The sequence below is a fragment of the Plectropomus leopardus genome, chromosome 7, assembly GCF_026936395.1.
Source record: "Plectropomus leopardus strain MGB_pleo_1.0 chromosome 7, ASM2693639v1, whole genome shotgun sequence".
In the NCBI taxonomy this organism is placed as follows: Eukaryota; Metazoa; Chordata; class Actinopteri; order Perciformes; family Serranidae; genus Plectropomus; species Plectropomus leopardus.
In genome coordinates this window covers 9294160-9307432 of record NC_142182.1, presented here as the reverse complement: position 1 = coordinate 9307432, position 13273 = coordinate 9294160, and the positions used below count along the sequence as shown (strand labels likewise).

At 41.0% G+C, this 13273-nt stretch overlaps 1 protein-coding gene across 2 annotated transcripts in view; it reads left to right on the top strand.

Moving 5' to 3' along the window:
* The window catches only part of kcp (kielin cysteine rich BMP regulator), a 32383-nt gene extending 19161 nt beyond the window's left edge, over positions 1-13222 (top strand). For both annotated transcript variants that reach the window (XM_088079847.1, XM_088079848.1), the window contains 29 exons: positions 104-197; positions 309-482; positions 563-645; positions 749-842; positions 1716-1898; positions 2022-2192; positions 2321-2494; positions 2935-3017; positions 3103-3193; positions 3264-3346; positions 3434-3607; positions 3977-4156; positions 4410-4674; positions 5166-5248; positions 5330-5423; positions 6581-6754; positions 6860-6942; positions 7608-7728; positions 7816-7898; positions 8247-8346; positions 8459-8547; positions 8836-8938; positions 9043-9185; positions 9443-9615; positions 10418-10529; positions 10614-10715; positions 10818-10982; positions 11075-11375; positions 12547-13222. In XM_088079847.1, the coding sequence (XP_087935973.1) occupies positions 104-197; positions 309-482; positions 563-645; positions 749-842; positions 1716-1898; positions 2022-2192; positions 2321-2494; positions 2935-3017; positions 3103-3193; positions 3264-3346; positions 3434-3607; positions 3977-4156; positions 4410-4674; positions 5166-5248; positions 5330-5423; positions 6581-6754; positions 6860-6942; positions 7608-7728; positions 7816-7898; positions 8247-8346; positions 8459-8547; positions 8836-8938; positions 9043-9185; positions 9443-9615; positions 10418-10529; positions 10614-10715; positions 10818-10982; positions 11075-11375; positions 12547-12767 (3996 nt within the window). In that variant the 3' untranslated portion in view covers positions 12768-13222. The remainder of the gene's footprint in view (positions 1-103; positions 198-308; positions 483-562; positions 646-748; positions 843-1715; positions 1899-2021; positions 2193-2320; positions 2495-2934; positions 3018-3102; positions 3194-3263; positions 3347-3433; positions 3608-3976; positions 4157-4409; positions 4675-5165; positions 5249-5329; positions 5424-6580; positions 6755-6859; positions 6943-7607; positions 7729-7815; positions 7899-8246; positions 8347-8458; positions 8548-8835; positions 8939-9042; positions 9186-9442; positions 9616-10417; positions 10530-10613; positions 10716-10817; positions 10983-11074; positions 11376-12546) is intronic.
* The last annotated feature ends 51 nt before the right edge of the window (positions 13223-13273 follow it).

The window sequence follows — 13273 nt, the reverse complement described above, 5'->3', positions numbered from 1 at the left end:
CACACACACACACACACACACACACACACACACACACACACACACGTATGACACTTTACTGTTGACCTTAAAACCTGCTGATACAGCCTTCCTTTCTCCTTAGCATGGCAGCGTAGAATGTAAGAGAAGACCTTGTCCTCCACTCAATTGTTCCAACTCATACACACCACCTGGAGACTGCTGCCCTAAATGTCCAGGTATTTAAGCTCACAGACATGAATCAAATAGCAAGTTTTTTTTTATTTATTTATTTTAGTTTATAATCAGTCAGATCACTGTAACATCTCTTGTGTTTGCATCTTTCCCAGACTGTTCCTTTGAAAACCGCATTTTCGTGGATGGAGAGGCTTTTCCTAACCCAGTGAGTGTGTGTGAGGAGTGTAGGTGCGTGAGCGGGCAGATTGACTGCCACCAACCTCAATGCCCTCATCCTCACTGTAACGCACCTCTATCTGGAACATGCTGTCAGAACAACTGCAACGGTCAGGAAAGCTGAATTATTTAAAAGGAATACAAATAAATGAAACAGATCTCACAATTAAACAATATTCCTCTACGTCAGGCTGCAGCTACGCTGGGAAGGAGTATCCCAATGGAGAGGAGTTCCCCCATCCTACTGACACATGCAGGACCTGCAGCTGCATAGTGAGAATAAGGAGCATCACAGCATGACACTAATCCTGCTGTGTTTTTAGCCGTTTAGCCTTTTTTAAGCAGGTTTTCATCTAAATCTGTTGTTTTGTTGTAGAATGGGAATGTCCAGTGTCTGATGAGGAGATGTCCACCGCTGCCATGCTCCAACCCAAATGTGCTGCTTGGAGAATGCTGCCCCCAGTGTCCTGGTAAGGATTTGCACCAAGGGAAAAAAAGCAATGACAATCAGAACGATTACATGCACAGGTAAGTCGAGCTGCAGTTACAGCTTGATTAGGTCGTTTAATAGGACTGCTGTCCTTGTCCCAGTATACAAGCACCAGGGGAGAATTGATTTATTGATGAAAGTATGTCCAACTCCACCAGGATGGTGCTTATATACCCCCATTCAGCTAGTCGCTGTTGGACCAAATCACAATTGTGTATTTACGATAACTTCAGGGTTGAAAACATCTGCTTCATGTACATAAAATCAAACAATGCTGAGCAAACTCTGCCTTCATTGATTAGTTTTAGGCCACCTAAAAAAATCAATATCAGTCTAAGTCAGTGCTATATTTAGGATATTTTAATTCCCAACCTTGTCATAAGCTAGCCCTTACTGACTGGGATTTTAAGCCATTATATCAAAAACACCAGGGTCCACAGAAAAGACATTTTACTCCACTAAATGCCGGAGTCACTGGTCCACCACTGACTCGATCAGCTGTTGTGTGAAAAGTAAAGAGGTAAAGAGGAGCAAATACACAAATACAGTGTACACTTAAACTGATACTGATTTTTTACGGTGGCTAAAATATGTTTTTCTGCAGCAGTAAATTGCTTAGCTTCTGTGCTGGTGTTGTGGGACTGTACTTTATTTATCAGAGGAGGGGGTGGCTGGGTTGTGAATTTTTTATTGAAAATAAATACAAATTACTACCTTAATAGGTATGTATGTTTTTTGATTGAGGTGATGCTAATTTGTGAGCTCATCTGCTGTTGAGCTCGTTTCTGGGCTCACGATGGTAATAAAGTTGGTGATAATATATAATGAATTTATATCGCTGATATTCCCTCAGCTCCCCCATTGGACTGTGTGTATGAACAGCGACCCTACAGACACAATGAGCGTTTCTACCACCCTACTGACAACTGTCGATCATGCACCTGCACCAATGGGACAGTTCATTGTCAGCGCAAGTCTTGCCCCTTCGTTCCATGTTCTCACCCCATCACACAGCAGTGCTGCCGGACCTGCGAAGGTACAATTAAGTCCTGTCAAGATATTGTAAGGCAAAGCAGTTTTTAAATTTTGATCCAGCACATTCAATCATCTGTTGCAGTTTGATGCAGTTGTTTTCATACATGTCTTATCTCTCCTGCAGGCTGCCTGTACGAGGGCCAAGAGCGAGCTAATGGCGAGACGTGGGATGAGGCGTCAGACCCATGTGCAGCGTGTGTTTGCCGTGAGGGCTCTGTCCGCTGTGAGAAGAAGCGTTGTCCACCGACCAACTGTAACCACCCAGTCCAGAGACAATGCTGCATGTCCTGTGATGGTAAGTAAACAAACAAATGTCCCAGTTCCTGAAGATAAAAACAGACCTTTCTGTCAGCAGTTTAAAGTTGGAATCATTTCCCCAAGATTATCTAAAAAATGTCCTAATCTTGAGTTTTCTACTTGCAGGCTGCATGTTTCATGGTAAAGAATACCCTGATGGCACAGAGTTTGCTGACGACAAAGACCCCTGCGGCGTATGTTACTGTTACGGAGGCGAGGTCATCTGTACCAAGACACCCTGTTATGGAGAGTGCAGCCACCCGTACAAACCACCGGGACAATGCTGTGGAGAATGTGAACGTATGTAAAGACAAAATCAAACTCTGCCTACGCTCCTAGTTAAGAGTTATTATGCCTCCAAGCTGGCGATAGCTGAGGCCTGGAGGCAAAATAATTAACCATCCAGCCATTCTTGTAAACACGATATCCCAAGATCGCCTTGAGGGAATTTCTTTAATTTTCACACAAATATCCACTTGGACTTAAGGTTGCACTGTTTAGATTTTGGTGGTCATAGGTCAAAGCTGAAGGTCCCTACGAAATTGTCTGTTCTCATTCTTGTTAACACAATATCTCAAGAACACCTTGAGGAATTTTTAAGTGCATCCCGACTGGTGTGCGGAGGCACACAACCACATAGCAATATTTCTAACTCATTTTGAACTTTCTTTTTCATTCTTTTTTGGTTCATGATTCCCATGATTACAAAATGTCAAAACAAACCTGTCTTTATTGGACAGGTTGTTTCTATAATGGCGCCATCCTCGCAAATGGCCAGTCGATCCCTGACCCAGGAAACCTCTGCGCTGAATGCACCTGCCAGGTAGCACCAACACACACACACATTGATGTACACTGTCCTTCTGTTCAGTCTCTTGAGCCAACGTGTCATCCTCTTTCTGTTACAGAGCGGTTCAGTGCGATGTATAAAGAAGTCGTGTCCGGCAGCTCGCTGTCCTCACCCTGTAACCAATCCATGTGGCTGCCCTGTCTGTGACGGTAATCAGCTTACAACATATCACAGTTCATAAATCACGGTAAATCACTGATGTTTCACTCTTCTGTGTAGGTTGTCAATTCCAGGGTGTTACTTATGTCGACGGACAGATCCATCCAGGAGGAGAGGGCGGGTGCCAGGACTGCACATGCTCAGTGAGAGAGAGAATTGATGCATTTGGTTTAGGGATTCACTGCATCCTCACAACCACTATACCTTTTTTCCTTTTTTTTTCTCCATAGAGAGGTGAAGTGGTGTGTGCACCGAGAAGATGCCCCGCAGTGTCATGCCCACACCCAGCTCTGGACGGCTGTGCGTGTGGAGTGTGTGATGGCTGCAACTTTAATGGACGAGGCTGTTTCAACGGAGAACGGTTCCCACACCCTGCAGACCACTGTCAGCTCTGCTCCTGTCTGGTACTACCACACATGCATTTTAACTTCCATCCACTGTAGATTCAAATACCATAGACTGGGAGAATTCAAAGGTCTGGACAAGGCCAACTTCTGGTGGCACCTTAAAGCAACAAGGATGTAGCATTAAAAGTGTTTTTGTGGAAACACTTAGTGTTTGATAAAAGCATTCTTTGAATCCCATCATTCTGACCCTGTGAAGAGTTTTTTTTTTCTGCATGGAGTATAAATAAACCTGGCTGCTGCTTCATCATGTATATCTTCTATCTTCTATCATCTATCTCATCTACCTATCTTCAGTTCTATGTTAGGACTGTAACCGACTATGTAAAAGAAATATTATAATATCGGTGTTTGTGTTTCTGTTTCTAGAACGGTGCTGTGGTGTGTGCACATGTGTCTTGTCCAAGTGTTTCCTGTTTGCGTCCAGTAACACCTCCAGGCGAGTGCTGTCCTGTCTGCACAGGGATTTGTCTCCATCAGGGGAAAGAGTATCAGTCCGGCTCCTCCTTCACTTCGCCAGCTGATCCCTGCTCGTCATGCTCCTGTCTGGTCAGTCTGACAATACATACAGACTGAAAAAGACATTATTTTATTTCATTCCATGTTTACTTGTATAGGGACAAGTATAGAGCATAAAGCTGTTACCACATAGTACAGCATTTCAGCCTAAGCTAATTTGCAATGCCTGTCTTTAAATGGGCCTTTAAACATAAATGCATGACTCAACAGCGACATTAAATACTGACTGACGGTGCATGTGATCCATTTTCAAATGGTCTGCTTTTTTCTGTCATTCCTACAGAATGAAGTGGTGAACTGTCACAGGAGACCATGTCCGGTCCGGTGCTCCCACCCGGTTCCCTCAGATACCTGCTGCCCCGTCTGTGACTCCTGTCTGTATGAGGGTGTCGTCCACCCTCACAGTCACACATTCACACCCTCCTCCACCCCCTGCCAGCGCTGCACTTGTGTCAGAGGCACCGTCACCTGTGTTCCTCTTGTCTGCCCACCAACACCCTGTCTCCGACCAGTAACCAAGCCAGGACAGTGCTGTCCTGAGTGCACAGGTACTTCCTGAACCCTTTTTGTAAATGGTTTGTGAAGGGCTATATGTTTCTGCCGAGTCTTGTAATGTGTTAAACTGAAGCAAATCAATATTTCAACCACTGTATTTACTCCATATCAACCCATTCTCTGCAATCACACAAGATTTTATAGTTGAAACTCAGTTTTTCAGAAGAGATGGACACATTTTTAGGGTCATTCTTAACTCTTTGTTTTACAGCAAGTTTAAATTATCATCCATGTATGTTTTTTGGCTGAATTTATGTGTGCTTATTATGTTGATCTCCAGAGAATTAGCTCACTCAGAAATTTATTTATTTATTTATTTATTTATTTTAATTTGACCAATTCCTGCAATTAACTAAGAAAAGTACAACAAAACTTATGCACACATTAAAATATGAAAACAAACAACATCTCTCCAACAAAAGTAACTGAGTAATCTATTTTTTCCTTATCTCTGTCTTTGTCTCTTGTCTGTCTTTGTTCTCAGTGTGTACGCTTGATGGACGGGAGTTCAGTGACGGCCAAACATGGACCCTGAGTTCAAACCACTGCTCCACCTGCACTTGCCAGGTCTGACTTCTCCATCTCTGTCTGTTCTCTCCATATTGTTCTTTCCTTGTGTTTAAGTGCTAATCTGTTTGAGTCTTGCAGGCAGGGGAGGTGCACTGTGCGGCTCCTGAGTGTCCCAAACTGCCTTGTATGCATCAGGTGACTGATCCAGGAGCCTGCTGTCCTCGCTGCAGAGGTAAGTAGATCACTGAAAATAATAATTGCATGGCTGAGGCACCATGTTCATAGAATAGAAAAGAATATCTTTATAGTCATTGTACAGGTGAATACAACGAAATTCGCTTGCACTACTGAATCGAAGGAAAGGAAATAGAATAGCTAAGTTATATCTCACATGCATACACATGCACACCAGTTTAAACATGCATTCACAGCAGCTATGAAAACATCACTGCTTGTAAGCACTTGCTTTGGAGCATTAAAGTAAAATTTTTACACATATAGTATTGCACAGAAAATTGATATGACTTAGTTGTCATAATACAACCAGGTATTATGACCTACACAATATGTCCCCAATATTTTTGTCCCCAGCAAAAAAGTGAAATGAAAAAATGTTTGAATCAAGAACTATCCACTTGATTGGTTTAATGTGATTCATGAAATTTTTTAACCTTCGAATTGAGACTTAAGATAGTCTTAATTGAAAAACGTTGGGAAAGATGGAATGAATTCATTAAATCATATAGGACAGATTTTAGGTTTTCTGTGTACTGCCATGCTGTGCATAACTGAGGATATTGCTGCGGTTCTTCAGTGGGCCTATAACTCGCAGGCCTACAGGGCAGTTTGTATAGCAAATGTTGTTTGCAGTGCACTCTGTGGCTGTCTTGTGGCCCCGAGCAGGCCATACAATATTTAAGGCCGTTATTATATACAAGATAACTTTGGAATTTTTAATAATATTTGTGCTCCTGGCGGTGATGCTTGCAATGGGCTGCTATAGACTTTTGTAAAACACCCACACCAGTCATTTAAAGAGGTGCCGTGTTGTACTGTGATACTGGTAAATTATTTGTTATTATTATTATAATTATCATTGTTGGTAGTAGTAATGTTTTTTTATTTTATTGTATTTTTTATGTTGTTTTTTTCACTTTGTTTGCATGATCTGGTTCATTTGTGTATGTATTTGGCTGCATGTTTTACATTTTGTTTGTTTATTTATTTGTCTGCGTGGTTTTACTTTGTCAGTGCTAAGTGACTGTACTGTGTAATCGGCTTTGTAACTTTTTACTATTTTATTTTTAATTGAAAAGAAAAAAATTAAAAAAGAAAAGAAAAATGGCAGATGGAGACAGTTTTTACCACTGATTTAATTTTCCTCCTGAGGTTGTGTGTATGGAGGAGAGGAGCATCCTGAGGGCAGCAGCTGGTTTGCAGACTCCACTCCCTGTATGACGTGCATGTGTGTGGACGGGGTGACCACCTGCTCTGAGGTTCGCTGTCTGTCTCCCTGCATCAACTTCATCAGCGTGCCTGGGGAGTGCTGCCCTGTGTGTGCTGGTAAGGAAAAAAGGATCTGAGGCTCATTAGATTTATGCTTCATATTATATTTTTTAGGTGCTTGACAATCCTACGTGATTGGGTTTTTTTTGTTTTTTTGAGTAGACTGTGTATTTGAGGGCAGAGTTTATGGTCCAGGTGACAGTTTCCATCCAGCTGATGATGCCTGTCAGATCTGCACCTGTGAGGTACGATACAAACACAACTGACAAATGAAAACCTGATTGTGATATTTTTATGTGTAACTTGTTAACTAAGTGATTATTTATATTATATTTTATACAAACTGAGTGATCTTTTAAATTAGCTATAATAAGTATCATATGATAGGAAATACTTTACTTATCCTGTAGAAACTGTGACACGTTACAGAGGCTCATAATTTAAGGGTTTTTTCTATAGTAGATAAAACATCAGAAAATATCTAAAAATACTTGCACAAGTTCTCAGGGGCCAACCTTTCAAAACCCAAAGATGTTATATGTCCAGTTATATATAACACAAAAGAAGTAAATATTCATATTTAAGAAGCTGGATCAGCCATCTATCTATCTATCTGAAATACAAATGTACAACATAACATTTATATAGAGAGTGAAGTGCATTAAAAGTGGCATTAGCCATTTTTGTTAAAAAGATAACTTAAATGATTGAATAATCAACAACATTGTAATTTCTATTCTGTCAGTACATTTATGGATGAATCAATTAATTGCTTCACTGCTTACAGAGTAAAAGGCAGTGGTAGTAGAGATATATATCGAAGATTCAGGGGCTACAGTGGTAGTATTAGCTGAAATATAAGTTGTGTTGGTTATAGTAATGGTTGAAGTCAAAGCTGTTTGTTTCTCAGGTAATGCCAGATGGAGAGCAACACCTAAGATGTTACCGAAAGCAGTGTCCCAGTCTCGTGGACTGTCCTAAGAGCAACATCTTGTTCTCTGGACCAGACTCCTGCTGTCCTGTCTGTGCACGTCAGTACTAAACCGTCTTTTGTGAGACACTGTGTTTTAACTTTGCACTGTGACTGAGCTCTGTACCATTTGTGTGTGTGTGTTTAGAGCCTCTCAGTAACTGCACCTCTGCACTGATTGGCAACGAGGTCTTGGCAACAGATGACCCTTGTTTTACCTGCCAGTGCAAGGTACTGCAGCGACGACACTCTTCTTATGCTCTGTTATGATTGTGGTATGAAACAAGGGGCATTAGGTGACTGAAAATGACACTGATACAGTTGATTTACCCTTAAATCGAAACATTTATAAGTCACTTTTTTACCGTAGAACAAATAAGTAATCTCATTAGAGTACCATATATCATAAATCATACGAATGTCAGATTTTTACAATTGCTTAAAATTATATAAAGTGTCAGAGGGAAGAGAGTTTTAGTCTTACATCTTGGCACCTTAAGATCTAAATGCACCAATTAATTTACCCTCAGTATGCCATGTGATTCTGTACAGTGCAGTGATACTGTGTCTGTGATTTAGGACCTGACGTGGACCTGCCTGCACCAAAACTGCCCACCACTCACCTGCCCTCTCCATGAACAGTTCAATTCTCCAGACTCGTGCTGCCCTGTGTGTAAAGGTGGGATAACACCATATTTTTTGTCGTTTCTCTGTTCGCTGTGCCTTTTTAAATTTTGAATACAGGCATTGTAACATCTATAACTGTGATGGTTTTGCTGTGTTTCATACAGATTGTGTGATTGAGGGCCAGAACAGACGTGTGGCCAACGGGAGCAGCTGGACAGACAGCGATGACGACTGTGTCACATGTACCTGTAATGTGAGTCAAAGAGAAATACTCCCACTGCTCATGCAATGCTTCTATTGATATAAGGAGTTTCAGTTTTGCAACCTTACTAATTGATGCCAAAAGTGAAGAAGTAAAAGCAAGAAAACTACTGTACTTAAAGTGTCAAAATTAAAAGTAGAAATTTAGAAAAATTATCACATAGAAATATAAAACAGCATAAAATGGAAATTACCGAAAAATTGCACTTGTTCTTGAGTAAATGTTCTTAATTACTTTGTGCATCTAAAGTAATCTGTTCTGTCTGTGTTTCCTCATAAGTTGGGCTATATTGAATGCAGCATTGAAGAGTGTTTACCTGCAGTTTGCCTGGATGGTCAGAAACCCGTGAAGATTCCTGGGAAATGCTGCTATGAATGCCAAGGTATCACAACCAGCCAACGCAGCGAGCGTCCACAACTTCAGTGTTCTGCATAACAAGTTAAATATGTGTGTTTGTGCCTGTGTGTGTCTGTGTCTGTGTTGTAGACTCAGGGGCGTCGTGTTTGCACCAGGGGACCGTCTATCACTCTAACGAACAGTGGGAGCTGGACGAGTGCACCAGCTGTACATGTGTGTATGGAGACGTACACTGTCACAGTGAACGTTGCCCTCCCCTCACCTGTGCAACAGTCAGTATAACACACAAACACACACACACACACTCTTTCTCAGTGTTTCATCATAGTCTGAAATGTTTCCATCATGCCTTACTGTTGTGAGTATTCAGTCTGTAGGGACACACTAAATATCCAACATTTTTCATCAGTGTTTAGACTCCTCAGAGCTCATTTTGACACTTTAGTCTCCTGTGTGTGTGTGTGTGTGTGTGTGTGTGTGTGTGTGTGTGTGTGTGTGTGTGTCTGTCTCTGTCTCTGCTCTCTTTTAGGATGAGATGCCAGCCATCATCCCAGGTTTGTGTTGTCCTCACTGTCTGCCTCGTCCAGCTACCTGCATTGCCTTCGGCGACCCTCATTACCGCACCTTCGATGGCCGCATGCTGCACTTCCAGGGAGCGTGCACGTATGTCCTGGCACAGGACTGTGACGGTGGAGACTTCAGGTGAGTGGTTACCATGGTTACCCAAGCAAGTGCTATAGTAGGCTTGTTTTGTCTTTTTTTTTCTACGACTACTTTTCTAATTGATGCGTTTGTTCTTTTGAAATATTGAATCTCTTCCTGCCCTCTAAATATCATTCAAGTGAAACAATCTTAGAAGTTACAAGTCACAAACAAATGGCAACATCCCGGGCTGAAAGATGAAGCCAACACAGAAATGCTAAAAACTGCAGGTCCTTGAAGGGCCACTTGAGGCGGGCTCCAGTCAATCCTCCTCGACACCAGTGTTAAAATGCCCAACTTTTCACCAAAAATAAACATGTTTACAGCCTGATACAAAAAAAACTGTTATGGTCTTCATAGCTTATTTCAAGATTCATGACAACTGGGGTTAATTTATTTATAACTCACCCATTTACATGCCATTATATAATCCCTTTGCCGGTAAAGATTTGGGCAAAACTTTTCACTGAGTGATGTTATGTAACTTCTTCAAGAAGCATGACGATAGATGTTCAAAACATTAGCAGGTGTATTTCTGTTGCAGCCACCACATTAGCCACCATATTTCCAATCAAAGGCGACGTATGAGGGATTTCTGAGAGGTGATAGTCCACGATTTCAGAGGAATTGTGGATTTAAAACTTCATTGCAGTTTTGCGAAATATGGCTTTTTCGAATAACCTGAAATACCACCTCATGTGGGAAAACTTTTTTTTTTGCAATTAATTGGGGTTTTTTTCCCGAAATGTACGTTACGTATATTTTATATAACCCGCCTAATGACTCCTGTTTGTTTGTACAGCATTCATGCCACTAATGATGATCGTGGGCGTAAAGGAGTGTCCTGGACTAAAGAAGTGACCGTGTTTATAGGAGACATCACAGTGCAGCTACTCCAGGACTGGGTTGTGAAGGTGTGTGTGTACAAATACTGCAAATGATTTTTGTACAGTCATGTTTGCATTCTGCATCGACTCGGCCATTTTTACGCTCCTCAGGTCAATGATGAGGAAGTGACTTTGCCGTTCCTCAGAGAACCGTACATATATGTAGAACGACAAACCAACACCATCTTACTCAACACTAACATCGGGCTGAAGGTACAGTCTTTTCTTTTTAATCGTATGATAACATCTGATTGGAAACAGTTTGGACACTCTCAAATCTGTCACATACTTATACACTCACTGGTCCACCTTTAGGTGCTGTGGAGCGGCCGTTCACATCTAGAAGTGAGTGTGCCGGGCTCCTATAAGGGCCATACATGTGGCCTCTGTGGGAACTTCAACAACTACTACCAGGATGACCTCCGAACGCCCAGTGGACGACTCAGCCTATCAGAGTCTGACTTTGGCAACAGCTGGAGGGTAAAATAAATAATAAAAAAATAAACACAGAGAGGTAGAATAAAATTAATTGTTCTACAAAAACAAGCCTTAACATCTGTTTGTCATTCTAGGTCACAAACGGTAGCCATTCCCTTTCATCCTGTCGCCCCGGTGAGGATGTCGACCCCTGTAAAGACGCAGGCTACCAGGCCAAGAAGGGGGCTAACGCTCGCTGTAAAGTCCTTAAGTCCACTGTCTTTAAGCCCTGCCATCGCGTGGTGTCTCCTGAACCGTGGTACGGAGCCTGTGTGTACGACCAGTGTGCCTGCGGGGCCAACACTGATGAGTGTCTGTGTGACACACTGGAGGCCTACGCCAGTCAGTGCAGAGAGGCCGGAGTCGTCCTGCAATGGAGAAGCCCATCTCTGTGTGGTGAGTAAATCACACACTTAAAGGCCCTAAAAACACGTTTTCTTAATCAGCCAAAGCGAGGCCGTAATTATCTATTCAACATTTGGGGCGGATCATTTTCAAGCGACACCTGCTGTAATCCAACACTGCAGGAAAAAATCTGACTGAATCAATCAGTCAGTTGATATAAAATTCATTGCCAGCTATTTTGACAAACCGTTAAGTCTTTTTCTTTTTGTTGTTGTTGTTTTTAAATAATTCTGAGTTTGTTTTGTTTTTCCCTTATTTTAATACTTTTGAATTTTGTGGGTGTTTTTTATATATATATATATATATATATATATATATATATATATTTTTTTTTTTTTTTTTTTTTTTGAGTTTTGTTGTGGGTTTTTTTCTGTTTTTTACAATTGTGAATATTGTTGGTGTTTTTCCTTTTTTGTTTGATTGTTTTTATTTTTTTTTTTCATAATTAAATAAATAGCAAAAATGTGTATATACACATGTACAGATAAATATAAATATCTAAATATAGACACATACACACAGAGCCCCAGTATACAGTTCTAGAAAATCACGAGAAAAATATGAGAATAGAACCAGAACCAGATAAAAACCCAATGTGCCTATAGTCCATCAGAACAACCTAAATATCATGTGAATAAACATTCATTTATTACATTAAATGGCATCTGAATTAATTTAAAGTCAATCAGAATAAACTGGATATGCGAAAAAATGTTTGTCACATTACATTACATTGAAAGTCAGTCAGAACAGCCAGAAAATCCTCTGTTTATCTCATTTATCACAGATTTGAAACCACGTTTTCAGGAGCTTTAAATTTTTACTCTCTGATTATGAAGCGAATAGAAACATAAGATGCAATGAAAATATAAGATGTTATCCTTTCGAACACGACTGTAAAATAATAATCACAGAGTCAAACAACTATATTTTTTTTTCATTTCTAGATTTGAAAACACACTTTATGGCTCAAACACACAAAAGGCCACCTCCTCCTTTTGTAAATTGGTCAGTGACGCTTTGGACATAACAATGTAGCCACAAATGAAAATGCAAAGAGGATCTTGCTGCTGTCAGACTCCTGCTAATTTCCACTAGTCCCCCTTGAAGCTGTAGTGTTCTCAGTCTCTCATTGTTTTCCCTCTGTCGCTGTCTTCCACAGCTGTGGGCTGTCCAGTGGAGAGGGGCTTTGTGTTTGACGAGTGCGGACCCCCCTGTCCCGTAACCTGCTTTAACATTGATGTACCACTGGGGGTTATAGAGAGCCACTGCTTTAAGCCTTGTGTCCCAGGCTGCCAGTGTCCTGCTGGTCTGGTTCTACACAACAACTACTGCATACAGCCCGAAAAGTGCCCTAAGATCATTCACGAAAACTCCCCATAATTCTCTGGACTGCTCACTTACACGTGGACGCTTACCTGTATGCACACACACGCACTGCCACCTCTGATAATGGTCGATACACTCGAGGACGGCATTAACTGTCTATTACTGTATACTGAAAATGCAACAGCAGAGGACTTGTGGATTTAAGATACTGATTGAAGTGAAATACTGCATTTTTTTCTGTTTTTAAGCATTGTAATATGTAGCACTGAATATTTATACTACACAAAGGGTTTGTCGTTTTGATTTCACAAGTTCATTGGTGTTGTCCCTACCTGTTTGGTTTAACACATTTATGAGATAAAAGCCTTAAGATTATTTTAACAGTATTATTTACTTTTGAAAGACCATTTGTTTACTGTGCAGGTTTATTGCAGTACTGTGCAATGTCTGACTATAAGCCACATAATCTCAGGTTGCCACCGTACGAATAAACAAAGGCCTCACTAATATTTGTGATATTCAACTTCTGTCATCAGTATGACAACTTTGTTTACAGGTTT